Source organism: Pseudochaenichthys georgianus, chromosome 12 (assembly GCF_902827115.2).
Source record: "Pseudochaenichthys georgianus chromosome 12, fPseGeo1.2, whole genome shotgun sequence".
NCBI classification, from domain to species: domain Eukaryota; kingdom Metazoa; phylum Chordata; class Actinopteri; order Perciformes; family Channichthyidae; genus Pseudochaenichthys; species Pseudochaenichthys georgianus.
Genome location: NC_047514.1, coordinates 1,771,616 through 1,787,193, shown reverse-complemented (window position 1 = coordinate 1,787,193; position 15,578 = coordinate 1,771,616). Strand labels below are relative to the sequence as shown.

The window sequence follows — 15,578 nt, the reverse complement described above, 5'->3', positions numbered from 1 at the left end:
TTAAGGCGTGACAATAGCACTAAAAACCCGCCTCCCCCCAACAACCGAGGGTACCACCCATGGCACGTGTGTGTGTGTGTGTGTGTGTGTGTGTGTCTTGATTTTTGGTGAGTGAATGTACCGAGCCGTGTGTGTGTGTGTGTGGTAGGCAGATGGTGACGGCTGGTTAAAACGTCCCCTACAGTGAACCAAAGCAGGTTTCTCTCTGCAAAGAAAAGACCCCAAACTTTCTTTCATCTTCACAGAGTGCACTTCTCCTTTCTCTCAATTTCTATTTTCCTTTTGTTCCGTTTCTATAGATGATTCATCCACCTCTCTCTTTGTTGTAACAGTTTAAATCCGCCGCTTCCTGCGGTTCCCTCAATATTTTCCGTTTCAGTTTTTTTTTTAGGGGAGTTATTCTTATCCAAATTGAGGGTGGACGGACAAAAGGAGTCATGTGCTGGGCAGACTGTAAAGCCCGTGGGGACAGTTGTGAGTTTGGATGTGGCCTGTACAGTATAAATAAATGGACTTGACCTCTTGTAAAGGTATTACTCGTGGGGCTCCAAGGTTGAGAACAAAACCGGGAGAGTTTATTTAGACGCTGTGTTTCCTGTGAAGACTTTTTTAGTATGAATCTTTTAACTTGTAAATCCGCTTTGGATCTGACTCCACCAAAGGTCGCAGCCTTCACACACACTATGTTTGGAGCTGCAGAACATCTCTGTATCGCTCCTGACCCGGGGAACGGCAGCTGCTCCTGTGATGTTTCAGGGTTTTTTTCCCCCTGTAAACTCTCTGTGGGTTTTATTGCCGGTGGGCTGCATTATCAACCCCCGCCTCTCCTCCCTCCCTCCTCCTCCCCCCCGCAGGGCCCTGGGGGTGTGTGAGGCCAGCAACCCCCCCCCCCCCTTCCCCTTTTGTAGTTACCTTGTTTGATCTGGGCCTGTAGCGCCGGGTTGGAGGGCTGAGGGGGGGCGGTCAGCGTCCTGCGAGGAGTCTCCGGGGGTTCCTCCTGGTCTGGGAGGCCTGGAGCGGGATCACAAAGAGGAGGCATGAAATATTAAATGGGCAGGCAGGATAGAGGTCTGCCAACACACACATACACACACACACACACACACACACACACACACAAATATAAAGAAACACACCAACAGCAACGCGGACATACATAAAACCATGAGCTCACTCTAACACAATTGTTTTCCCTGCAACCAACTGCTTGAATTTCTCGATGTGTGTGCATGTGTGTGAGAGTGTGTGTGTACCTGTGTGTGTGTGTGTGTTTTTCTCAGGCTCCAGCCTATTGGATTGTGGGTGGAGGACTGACTGTGAACAGACTGGAGGCGTCTAACTTCCAGAGACACACAAACACTTCCAATACAACAATCGATGGAGTGATCATTAAGGGTTGCCAGGCAACACAAACTGCCAGGTAGCTCTACAATCAGCAGTTAGAAACGCCAAAAGTATAACGTAGGGATATCTTTTAAAGTGACCACTTCCTATTGTTTTCTCACTGACTCCAAGCGTTTGTGTCACTTGTAGTTCAGATTGTGATTGTGACACCTCTTTTCACCCTCTGTCCGAAACCAGAGCCCAGTCTGCTCCGATTAGTTAGCTGGCCGGCTCTGTTGTGAATGGTCAACCGCTTGGAGATGTCCCGCCCCTTAGCCAACCACGGACACTATGTTGGAGCGCTGGCCAATAGACACACACGTGTAACATAGTGATGTCACTATAGTACAGAGGTTAACAAAGGAGTCCAATGGAAGGGGGGGGGGGCACAGGGATTTGAGCCTTTGCAGAACATTTACATGCATAAAACCCTTAGTATGTGCATCTCATAAGGTGTACACGCTGGACATTTTTTGGGGGCTGTTATCAATAAATCATCTCATCTTAGTAGAACATAAATAAACCTTAGTTGATTAAATTCCCATCAAAACCCTCTTTAAAAATCAGTACTAAGCGTTGAAATGTGCGTCAGGTGTGATTGGACATTGAGCGGATATACTTAGGAACAAAGAGCTGTGTAGGACTTGTTGAAGAAGCAGCTTCAATAGATGTCGACAGGTAGCTGTGTTGTTCTACTTTGAGTTGGACTTCTGATGTTTTAGTTAGACTTCAGGGGCTTCACGAGCAGCTCAAGCCTCAGTCGGAGCTGGGGCGAGGGAGTGCGGTCGTGTTGTGATGAATACTAAAACACTAAGAGTTCAGGAGCGCTTCTTTTCAAACCCCAGCATGCGGGGAAGAAACGTTCCTGCCGTCATAAATGTGAGATGGGGAACATGAAAAAGCCAAAACCCCAAACACGTTCAAATATTGAGAGCTAGGGTTTGGACGGTTTGAGTTTTATTAAGAAGTCTTTCTCCATCTGTATCTGCTCTGATTTGGAAAGAGGAGAAGTTCTTCTGAGGAACAGCTTTTAAAGTTTTCCCGGCCTCTTTGTTTCTGGTCCCGGTTTCTTTCTTGGATATCAGCTCAGTCTGCTTTATCAGATTTGTTTGCGACTTGTATTTTTCTCATCATTTCTGAGTGTCGCTTTTTAAAATAGGAAACTTCAAGGTTGTGCGATTCTTATTCATCATCATCATCATCATCATCATCATCTTTATTTAAAGAGACTCTTGGTCCATTATTACAAAACATACAACACTCAAATACAAACTAAAAAAAGGCAGCCATACCAATGTTTCCACAGAGGTGACTGGTATCGTACAGCACTGAGACACGGATTTGAAAGCAGCATAATGACAGAGTTATGAGAAACATTCAATCGACAGATGAATTTGTACATCAGGACCTCTCCAAAAGAGCATGGAACGTGTTGACTCGTGCATTACAGAACATTTCACTTGCACTGCACCACCTTGGTTTTCTAAGCAGTATACGCAAACAGTCATTATATGCAACCTGGAGCTTCCGGAGGCTCGCCTTCTTATACTTGAGCCACAAGGGGGCAGTATAGAGAGGAGTGCAATACGCTCTAAAGAGGTTCACCTTAACCTTATCTGAACACCAAGAGAATTTTCTAGCCAACATGTTGGCTTGTGTATATATAAGACACGCCGCTGTCTATACATGTCATCATCATCAGCCATTTCATCTGTGATGATGTGTCCCAGATACTTCGTGTTACAGCAAACAGACAGCACCTGTCCTGGCAGGTAGAATGTGGAAAACAAAGGTTCTTATCCCCTTTTGCTCTGCAGATCATTACAGCGCTCTTCTTAGCATTGTATTTAACGTCAAATTTGACTCCGTAATCAGAACAAACATTTAGCAACTGTTGAAAACCAGCACTGCTAGGAGAAACAATAGCCAGATCATCGGCATACATAAGATGGTTTACAATCACATTACCAATCACACACCCTGTTTTACAGACACTTAAATCATCTGATCATTCATATAGATATTAAAAAGGCTCGGTGAGAGGAGCCCCCCCCTGGCGGACTCCATTACCAACACCAAATGGCGCCGAGACTGCATTCCCCCATTTGATCCGCATGCTCTGGTTGGCATACCAATAAGCCAGGATCCTAATTATACTGTGAGGCACACCTCTTTGTCTCAATTTTAAAAACAGTTTATGATGGTTAACTCGGTCAAAAGCCTTGAGGCATCAATGAACCAATCAGAACAGTGGAATTCTGTCTTCTATATGTTTCTACCATTTCCTTCAAAGCATAGATGCATAGCTCAGTACCATGCTTAGCCTTGAAGCCAAACTGGTTATCTGAGGTACATAAATAAGAACATAGTCTATCCAACAAAATTCTTTCCAGGACTTTGGATAACACCCTGGACTGGACTGGACACAAGACTTATTGTCTTGAGAAGCAAGAGTTTCATCAGGTAGCAAGCCTTGAATCATTGCGTGTGAAACAAAGTCAATGGGTTGATGTGAATGAGGCGTATGACGTAAAGCGAATTCGTGGCATTTGGTATTTTCACGGAAGCCGATGGGCGTTAAATTTAGGGGGACATGCAGCCCTCTTTTAGCTCCATCAGGGTCTATGCAGGAATCCTGAAGTCGAATGTAAGACCTTTTAAGACCTTCTTTAAGACCCTTTCCATACATCTTAAGACCTCATCTCCACTTCAAGTTTTAACCGGTTACCTTGGCGACACACTTTACCTCACATCGACTATATACAGTATTGATTGTCCTTCCTCCTTATCTTCCAACCATTTGGACGCAGACTTGCATTTCCCCATAACGATGTTGCTTAGCAACCGGCGTAAACGGACCTTCGCGCGCTATCAAGCAGTGAGCGCGCGACGTCCTGTTCAAATGACGTCCAACCCAACGGGATGCCATAAATAAACTCCACAGAATCACACTACACACCTACGCCATGACTACATTCAGGCAGACTGCAGAACACAACCTCTTTGGACCATTCATATACTTATTGAAAACAAGCTACAAAATGTAAAACCTTGGAAAATGCCGTTTAATATTTTTTAATAGCCTTCATTTTCGCTAAATTGATTTATCAACTTTTAATACTTTTTAAGACCCCGCGGACCCCCTGTCTAGGCATAATTAACACAGGTCTTCAATGTCGGGTGATTCATATAACTTTAAAGTACTTTTGTAGGCAGACCCTGAATCGAGTGCTCGCACAACAAAGAGCAATGACATTTTTCGATTGGATTTTAGAATAATTTCCGGCATTAAACCAAAAGCACGCTCAAAAACGTTGACTTGGCATAATGCCAACTCATCCATTCCCGGGTTTTAGGACTCATTCTTGAACCAGTCTATTTTTTTTTTTTTTGATATGTCCAATTGCTTCAAGAGGCCTTATGGTCTTAGTCCTTTGAAAAAAGAAAATAACGGATTGGTTCCTAATTGTATTAATTGCAATTAGCGACTTGGTTGTGCTATGTCCGGCTAGCTACTCACTAAGGAAAACACTCCACTGAGAGACATCAGTTATTTTCATCTCATTAAGTAAATTAAAGCTGTAAGAGGATATTGGAAACAGTGAAAGACTGTTTCAGAGGTTCTAATGTTACCTTATTAAGTGAAGATGATTAAACACAAAGATAACAGACTGAACACAAGTGGAATAAGCTGAACAAAGCAACCAGTCCACCCGGTGTTCCTTTACACATCTCTCTCTGTGTTTCTCTCTCTCTCTCTCTCTTGCTCACCCTCCCTACAGGTATGCTGTGAAGGATTGATGAAATAATGAAATGTTGTGTCGGTGTTACAGCAGCAGGACCTCCATGTTAAATCTTTCACAGCACAATGAGAGCTCAGACAGACTAAACAATCACACACTCTCTCACACACACACACACACACACACACACACACACACACACACACACACACACATACACACACACACACATACACACACACACGGTTGACAGCAGTTGAACTTCAGCTACTGCCGGTGTTCTTGTTTAGGTGAGCAGCGTCTGGGTTTCGTGCTTCGAATTCAGTTTCATTTCAGTTCGTTCTGGATTGACTTTGTGATTCAGATAATTGTACTGATGCCAGATCAGGTTGAATCTGGTAAATCCAGATATGGTGAGCTTGGATTAAGATGTTCTATTAAATACATACCAAATAAATACATCTTGATCTCTGCCTCTTTGTTTATACCAAATGTATGGTTTTGTTTTTTTGAGCAGTGCTCCAAAGACTTTTCCGGAATCTGGGATGATTTTACAGAAGTAAAAATCTTTAACTTAAAGTGGGACCTATCATGCTATTTTTAGGCAATAGCATAGGTCTCAGATATATAAAAATAGATAAAAAAACATGTCTATGAAGTGTTTTGCTCAAAACACCATACAGATCTCCCATTCTAGCCACGCCTCATATCCCTCTATTTCACTTCCTGTTTCAAAAGTGCTGATTTTGGGTAAAAAAAAAAATTGATAAAATAAAAAAGGAGGGGTCTGAGCTCATGCGGGACCCGGCAGCTACCGTCTAAACTAAATGCTGCCGTGTTGAAACGCCATATCATGGATTATCAAGGATTCTCTCTGAAACAGTCTGGAGCTCAAAGGCTTTCTCTCTTGCCGGTTACACCACAAGGTGAGTTCCTTTCTACTTCCTGCTTCTTCACACACATGCTCTCCAGCACAGGTTAGCTCTGAGTGTTAGCGATGCTAATGTGAACACCGACCATATTACGTCCAAAACAGTCGGGCATTGTTTCTGATAGCAACGTTTCTGATTGGCCCGTGGGTCCACATTTCAGATATTACGTCATATCGGACGCAAATCTGGATCAGCTCCGTTGTTCCCCGTTTTTAGAGATTTGGGTAAGGAGGAAAAGAGAGAGGGTTTTATTTTCTGACGCTGCGTGAGTTCCCCGACACACCGGGGACACATGTTGATGTATACAAGACATCACAAAGTGTATTTTGCATGATAGGACCCCTTTAAGTTTCTGACTGTATTAAAAGGAATAAGATCACCAAATAGTCAATTAGGCTTAACCGGAAAGTGTTTCAGAAGATATATGTTTTTCCAAATGTTAGTTAAGATTTTGATCAAATACACTGTCAACTGTACTTAAACCTGGGACATGTTTTTGGGGGGGCTTTTAGCCACTTGGGCACAGAAGAACTTCTGCACAAGCTTGAAACAGTTCCATTTAAATTATAACTTTTAAAGTTATATCGACAGACACTGAGCAATCTAATCATCCCAAGTAAAATGAGGCCTAACAACAGCACGACGATATGAAAATATAAGTTTAGAGAGTCTTACAAAGTAGCATAACAATTATAAAAGTATGTGACTGAAGTGATGGTCATGATGAGCCGAAATGGAAATGAGTTTACAAGGAAGACAGATGCGAAGAGATTTGCTTTTAACGGAGTCAACGGAAAAAGTTACCTGACGGGGGCTTTCTTCATGTGTTCTCCCACAAAGGTGGCGTTGGTCATGCCCATCAGAGTGTTGGCCAGAGAGATGACGGACAGCAGGTGCTGCGTGGTGACGGCTCTCGACACGCCGTACGTCCCCTTCCCCACGATGTCCGTCAGAGTCAGCTTCAGACCCGTCGCCAGGGACAACTGTCGCAGCAGAGACTCCTGGGAAACGGAGGCAGACAGCTGAACCAGGGAAGTGCTACGAAGGGTCAACAGGAGTGTGTGTGTGTGTGTGTGTGTGTGTGTGTGTGTGTGTGTGTGTGTGTGTGTGTGTGTGTGTGTGTGTGTGTGTGTGTGTGTGTGTGTGATACTTGTGTCTGTTGCTCAGAGTCTGTCTGGACTGTGTTTGCCTTCTGCTCTCATCTCAACGATATTAGAAGAGTGATAACATTTGTATACTTTATTTGAAACACGACCTGTGTTGCCTTTATTGACTGGTGAAAACCTTCTGCTCCATCATGTTGCCGAAGACTTCATCACTTAGGTTGAGACTGGATTCTACTTTCTTCTCATTGCACAGAACTGAGACAACAAAGAGTGCGAAGTGTTCTTACGTTTGCTTCGGGATAATAAGTAAGATATGATCTTTGTATGGGGGAGGCTCTCTGAAACAATACACCGACATTGTGGTACAATATACACATTTTGACATCTGAAGCTTAGATGAATATTTCTTTGTTCTTTGGACATTTCACTTTAACTTTATCCTAAACTGGAGGAACTGTAACGAAACCCAATTTCCCCCGGGATAAATAAATCTGTTTCTGACGATAAAGGGAAGATATATAACACAATCTAAATTGTTATTGATATACGCTACGTTTAATATGTTTGTTTTATATAACTTGCTAGTTATTTAAAAATGTTCCAACATATATATTTCTGCTTCGGTATCGTGTCGTATTTTCTGTCAGAGGTCAGTTTCAGTCTGATTAGAGAGTGACACACAGCACCCAGGTGAGTCCCCTCAGTACCTTGAAGGTGGGCAGCATGAGGGACATGTGACCTCCTCTGGAGATCAGGCCGAAGGAGATGGGGCAGTGCGGTCTGAGCATGCCCAGCCGCTCCAGGCAGATGCCGTCCAGCTTCTCGTTCAGACCCCAGGCGTGCAGGCAGGACATGAAGAGTTTGGCCGTGTCCATCGTCAGGTTGTACTCCAGCAGGCTGAGAGACTTGGACTTCTCCTCCCGCCTCCTCATCTCCTCCTCTTCCTCCTCGTCTTCGTCCAGCAGGTGCTCCTTGATGGTCTCCTTCATCGTCTCCTTCACCTGATATGAACAGGAGACAGGTTTAGTTCAACAAAGAGACATTATATTAAGCTTTAAAACTAAGATGGGTTGAACTTTTTACAGTACTGAAAAGTGGAATAGTATTAAAAGTTGCGATAAATGCTATCACATATACTTTGAAACAATTACGCTTTAAAACCTTTGATTTCCGGTTTAAAACATGCAGATTTTTTGTATTACTATATATTTATTCTAAAGTGCATAACTAAGGTTTTACGTTACAACTTAAAGAAGTGCAATATGCTATAATTTAGCAAAGGAACTCAAAGTATAAGCATATAACCAATTTTCACGGACTATTTATACAAAGAGAAAGAACGAAAAACACACAAAAAGAGAAAAGAAAGCAATAAAACTCATTTTAATGTTAGAACAGATTTTCTGCTTTTCCCCTTCTGCGTTGACTGACCTGTTTGAAGATCTTGGTGGCCAGGAAGGACCCCCCCTTGTCGGCCCCGGCCTGGCTCTTCTGCAGCGTCTCTGGGGACACCAGGGTGGGGCTGGGTCTCTGCGCCTCCTCCGTCAGCAGCTGGATGATCACCGCCTCCACGTCGAAGAACAGCACGTGCATGTCGGGGTCCGTCAGGTTGGTCTTCATCGCCTGCACCACCAGGGCATTGTGGGAGTATTTCGGCAGGTTGCCCTGGAGGGAAAGAGACGTGAAGAAAACTATAATTAAGGGTCAGTTGAACACAGAAACCCCCACATTGCGCCTTTGTCTGTTTCCTGGACACTACATACTGATATGCACCTGAACATCAGCAGGAGAGGACTCTTTAAAGTAGAGACACTACATACTGATATACACCTGAACATCAGCAGGAGAGGACTCTTTAAAGTAGAGACACTACATACTGATATACACCTGAACATCAGCAGGAGAGGACTCTTTAAAGTAGAGACACTACATACTGATATACACCTGAACATCAGCAGGAGAGGACTCTTTAAAGTAGAGACACTACATACTGATATACACCTGAACATCAGCAGGAGAGGACTCTTTAAAGTAGAGACACTACATACTGATATACACCTGAACATCAGCAGGAGAGGACTCTTTAAAGTAGAGACACTACATACTGATATACACCTGAACATCAGCAGGAGAGGACTCTTTAAAGTAGAGACACTACATACTGATATACACCTGAACATCAGCAGGAGAGGACTCTTTAAAGTAGAGACACTACATACTGATATACACCTGAACATCAGCAGGAGAGGACTCTTTAAAGTAGAGACACTACATACTGATATACACCTGAACATCAGCAGGAGAGGACTCTTTAAAGTAGAGACACTACATACTGATATACACCTGAACATCAGCAGGAGAGGACTCTTTAAAGTAGAGACACTACATACTGATATACACCTGAACATCAGCAGGAGAGGACTCTTTAAAGTAGAGACACTACATACTGATATACACCTGAACATCAGCAGGAGAGGACTCTTTAAAGTAGAGACACTACATACTGATATACACCTGAACATCAGCAGGAGAGGACTCTTTAAAGTAGAGACACTACATACTGATATACACCTGAACATCAGCAGGAGAGGACTCTTTAAAGTAGAGACACTACATACTGATATACACCTGAACATCAGCAGGAGAGGACTCTTTAAAGTAGAGACACTACACACTGATATACACCTGAACATCAGCAGGAGAGGACTCTTTAAAGTAGAGACACTACATACTGATACACACCTGAACATCAGCAGGAGAGGACTCTTTAAAGTAAAGTAGAGACACTACATACTGATATACACCTGAACATCAGCAGGAGAGGACTCTTTAAAGTAGAGACACTACATACTGATATACACCTGAACATCAGCAGGAGAGGACTCTTTAAAGTAGAGACACTACACACTGATATACACCTGAACATCAGCAGGAGAGGACTCTTTAAAGTAGAGACACTACATACTGATACACACCTGAACATCAGCAGGAGAGGACTCTTTAAAGTAGAGACACTACATACTGATATACACCTGAACATCAGCAGGAGAGGACTCTTTAAAGTAGAGACACTACATACTGATATACACCTGAACATCAGCAGGAGAGCACTCTTTAAAGTAGAGACACTACATACTGATATACACCTGAACATCAGCAGGAGGGGACTCTTTAAAGTAGAGACACTACATACTGATATGCACCTGAACATCAGCAGGAGAGGACTCTTTAAAGTAGAGCCACTACATACTGATATACACCTGAACATCAGCAGGAGAGGACTCTTTAAAGTAGAGACACTACATACTGATATACACCTGAACATCAGCAGGAGAGGACTCTTTAAAGTAGAGCCACTACATACTGATATACACCTGAACATCAGCAGGAGAGGACTCTTTAAAGTAGAGACACTACATACTGATATACACCTGAACATCAGCAGGAGAGGACTCTTTAAAGTAGAGACACTACATACTGATATACACCTGAACATCAGCAGGAGAGGACTCTTTAAAGTAGAGACACTACATACTGATATACACCTGAACATCAGCAGGAGAGGACTCTTTAAAGTAGAGACACTACATACTGATATACACCTGAACATCAGCAGGAGAGGACTCTTTAAAGTAGAGACACTACATACTGATATACACCTGAACACCAGCAGGAGAGGACTCTTTAAAGTAGAGACACTACATACTGATATACACCTGAACATCAGCAGGAGAGGACTCTTTAAAGTAGAGACACTACATACTGATATACACCTGAACATGAGCAGGAGAGGACTCTTTAAAGTAGAGACACTACACACTGATATACACCTGAACATCAGCAGGAGAGGACTCTTTAAAGTAGAGACACTATATACTGATATACACCTGAACATCAGCAGGAGAGGACTCTTTAAAGTAGAGACACTACATACTGATATACACCTGGACATCAGCAGGAGAGGACTCTTTAAAGTAGAGACACTACACACTGATATACACCTGAACATCAGCAGGAGAGGACTCTTTAAAGTAGAGACACTACATACTGATATACAGCTGAACATCAGCAGGAGAGGACTCTTTAAAGTAGAGACACTACATACTGATATACAGCTGAACACCAGCAGGAGAGGACTCTTTAAAGTAGAGACAACCACATACTGATATGCACCTGAACATCAGCAGGAGAGGACTCTTTAAAGTAGAGACACTACATACTGATATACACCTGAACATCAGCAGGAGAGGACTCTTTAAAGTAGAGACACTACATACTGATATACACCTGAACATCAGCAAGAGAGGACTCTTTAAAGTAGAGACACTACATACTGATATACACCTGAACATCAGCAGGAGAGGACTCTTTAAAGTAGAGACACTACATACTGATATACACCTGAACATCAGCAAGAGAGGACTCTTTAAAGTAGAGACACTACGTACTGATATACACCTGAACATCAGCAGGAGAGGACTCTTTAAAGTAGAGACACACCAATTATCCCCACTTCAGAGATAATGATCTAATACATGAGTCGGTCCTTTTAATACAAACTGTCATTCAAACACACACACACACACACACACACACACACACACACACACACACACACACACACACACACACACACAACCCATTAGCTGCAATTGCCACCAATACTCCCACATCGCTCGATTTTAATAGCATTAGCAGAGACACCTGCGTTGAGCCGTATGCAGAGCAGCGCTGTCTGTTTACATGTTAATGACCTGATGACTGCAATCAGACAACTGCGATCCTGTTAGAGGCATCACTGTGAGGAAGAGGAGGGGATATGGAGCGAGGAGGAAGGGCGGGAAGCAGTGATTAAGGGAAGCATGGAGGGAGGACATAATGAGAAAAAGGGCAACACTGGAATTTACCTCTGACTGTGTTTCATGGAGGATTTTCTATTTGCTTTTCTAAAGTCTGTTTCTGATTTCCTGCACATCTATTTAATTTGAGCAGGTGGCTCGGAACAAGACACTGTACCTTTAAGTAAAGCGTTTTAACCTTTAATGCCATTAAAGCTGAAAACAATTATTATCATAAAAGACTCCGGACCGAGCAAAAGACACTATTAACCTGCAGCTGAGACATTGTGTGTGTGTGTATGTGTATGTGTATGTGTGTGTGTGTGTGTGTGTGTGTGTGTGTGTGTGTGTGTGTGTGTGTGTGTGTGTGTGTGTGTGTGTGTGTGTGTGTGTGTGTGTGTGTGTGTGTGTGTGTGTGTGTGTGTGTGTGTGTGTGTGTGTGTGTGTGTGTGTGCAAAAAGGAACAGGTGCGGGCTGAACAAAAAACGTTGCAGTTATTAGAATTAACGATAATTGGGACGAATTACGGTCTTCTCTTATAACCGTGGGTATTTACCATCAGCAGCTATTATGCAACCAATAACACTAAACCTGAAGAGAAGTAAACATGTTATCCTCACTATTACTACACTTCAGACAGACAGGTAGCAGCACCTCCCACTTTACAGTCCCTTCAGACAGACAGGTAGCAGCACCTCCCACTTTACAGTCACTTCAGACAGACAGGTAGCAGCACCTCCCACTTTACAGTCACTTCAGACAGACAGGTAGCAGCACCTCCCACTTCACAGTCACTTCAGACAGACAGGTAGCAGCACCTCCCACTTTACAGTCCCTCCAGACAGACAGGTAGCAGCACCTCCCACTTCACAGTCACTTCAGACAGACAGGTAGCAGCACCTCCCACTTTACAGTCCCTTCAGACAGACAGGTAGCAGCACCTCCCACTTTACAGTCCCTTCAGACAGACAGGTAGCAGCACCTCCCACTGTACTGTCCCTTCAGACAGACAGGTAGCAGCACCTCCCACTTCACAGTCACTTCAGACAGACAGGTAGCAGCACCTCCCACTTCACAGTCCCTTCAGACAGACAGGTAGCAGCACCTCCCACTGTACTGTCCCTTCAGACAGACAGGTAGCAGCACCTCCCACTTCACAGTCACTTCAGACAGACAGGTAGCAGCACCTCCCACTGTACTGTCCCTTCAGACAGACAGGTAGCAGCACCTCCCACTTCACAGTCACTTCAGACAGACAGGTAGCAGCACCTCCCACTTTACAGTCCCTTCAGACAGACAGGTAGCAGCACCTCCCACTTCACAGTCCCATGTTATGCCGGCTTTTCTTGGCTTGTTTGAAGGTGAGTGGAGAAGAACAAATTACTAAACTGCCAGTGCCTCGAGTTTACAGCTAATTAGCTAAAAGACAAAAACAAATATAGTTAACTAAGGTAGGCTACTAGCTAATGGATACGTTAGCTCAAGGTTAGCTAAGGCAATGTATCATGGGAGTACAGGCTAATGTACTGTACTTAAGGGGAGACACTACAGGTGAATACAGTAACATGTGTCATCACAATCGCCACATTGATATGCAAATTAGGCGTTAACTAGGCCTAATTAAAATGCGCACATTTGCATGCAGTTACCAAGGCATTGCAGGTGAAAAAAAACTAAACATATCACCTCACAACTTCCCCGGATAGTTACTTACGTCAAGTCAGTATTTTCCCCGGAAATGTGATGTTTAAATTCAGATAGCTTTAAATCTATGTAATGTCCTTAAACAGTAACTTCATAATTTTAATTGTAGTGAATACTAAAGAAGACCAGTGTCTCCGTGTTAGCTGAGCAACTCCGCTGCTCTGCTAGTCCTGACCGTCAACCCCCAGCCTGGACCGACCCAGCCTCTTTGCTGCTTCACTAACATCTCGCAGCATGAAGTTGAGGCCATCATCAAAAAGATGAAACCCTCCACCTGTGCTCTGGACCCCTTTCCCACAGCTTTGGTTAAATCGAACATTGATGCCATAAGTCCGCTGATCACTTCAGTGATAAACCAGTCCATCCAGTCTGGTCATGTTCCACCACCATTAAAAGCTGCTGTCATCAAACCACTCCTCAAAAAACCCACTTTAGACCCTGAAGTCCTAGCCAATTACAGACCCATCTCCAACCTGCCATTCCTATCCAAGGTACTGGAGAAAGTAGTTGCCATTCAGATCCAGGAACATCTAACACTGAATAAACTATTTGAAAAATTCCAGTCTGGTTTCCGCCAGGGCCACAGTACAGAAACTGCCTTAGTCAGGGTGACCAATGACCTGCTGATGACAGCTGACACCGGATCTCCATCTCTCCTCATCCTCCTGGATCTAACTGCAGCATTTGATACCGTCGACCATGACATCCTACTCCACCGTCTTCACACTACAATTGGACTCTCTGACTCTGCCTTAAACTGGTTCACCTCCTATCTCACCGGGAGGACTGAGCACGTCACCTTGGGAGCGGCTAAATCAAGAACTCACTCTGTGACTTGCGGTGTCCCCCCAAGGATCAGTCCTTGGCCCCACCCTTTTCACCATATACATATCCCCCCTTGGTCGTGTCATCAGCCAGCATGGAATATCTTTCCATTGCTATGCTGATGACACACAACTCTACATCAGAGCAAACCCAACCCCCTCTGCACCTCTGCCATCATCCACAATAACCAGATGCCTGGAGGAGATAAAGGTGTGGATGAAGCACAACTTCCTCCAGCTAAACAGCTCCAAGACTGAAGCCATTCTTATTGACACTCCACATCAGGTCCGTTCATCTGCCATCACCAGCATCACCTTCTCCGGTCAGAACATTCCACTCTCAACAACGGTTACCAATCTGGGAGTTAAAATGGATCCTCACCTGACCTTTGAGGCCCACATCAAGCAAATATGCAAGACCTCTTTCTACCACCTGAGAAATATTGCGAAACTCCGCCCCACACTCAGTCTGCCAGATGCTGAAAAGCTTGTCCACGCCTTTGTCTCCTCCAGGCTGGACTACTGTAACGCACTCTCATTGGGATTCCTAGCAAGAACATCCAGAAGCTGCAATACATCCAAAACACAGCTGCTAGGATCCTGATGAGAGTGCGGAAGTACGAACACATCACACCCATCCTCAAATCACTGCACTGGCTCCCGGTCTCACTCAGGATTGACTACAAAGTCACCCTCTTCACTCATCAGTGCATATATGGAAATGCTCCCTCCTACATCAAGGAATTGCTCACCCCACAAACCTCCACGAGGAACCTACGTTCAGCAAAGGCAAACCTCCTCATCCCACCAAGGACAAAACTGAAGACCATGGGAGACCGAGCCTTCTGCTCCGCTGCTCCGAGACTGTGGAATGCCCTCCCAAGCCAGCTGAGGACACACAGACTGTGGAGGCTTTCAAAAAAGGCCTAAAAACGCATCTTTTTAGAATAGCCTTTAAATAGATTTTTAAATCCCCCACATTATGCCATGCCGGCATGAATGTCACGGCTTTTATTATGTTTTAAAATTGTTTTTTTTATTGTTGTTT

At 43.9% G+C, this 15,578-nt stretch overlaps 1 protein-coding gene across 1 annotated transcript in view; it reads right to left on the bottom strand.

Moving 5' to 3' along the window:
* Window positions 1-989: 989 nt before the first annotated feature.
* LOC117456505 (WD repeat-containing protein 7) overlaps window positions 990-15,578 on the bottom strand; it is a gene marked incomplete at its 3' end in the record, with an annotated part of 39,220 nt that continues 24,631 nt past the window's right edge. Inside the window, exons 16-19 of the mRNA XM_034096418.2 lie at window positions 8,596-8,829; window positions 7,872-8,165; window positions 6,863-7,059; window positions 990-1,011 (exon numbers count right to left, since the gene is read on the bottom strand). Coding sequence (XP_033952309.1) covers window positions 990-1,011; window positions 6,863-7,059; window positions 7,872-8,165; window positions 8,596-8,829 — 747 coding nt within the window. The remainder of the gene's footprint in view (window positions 1,012-6,862; window positions 7,060-7,871; window positions 8,166-8,595; window positions 8,830-15,578) is intronic.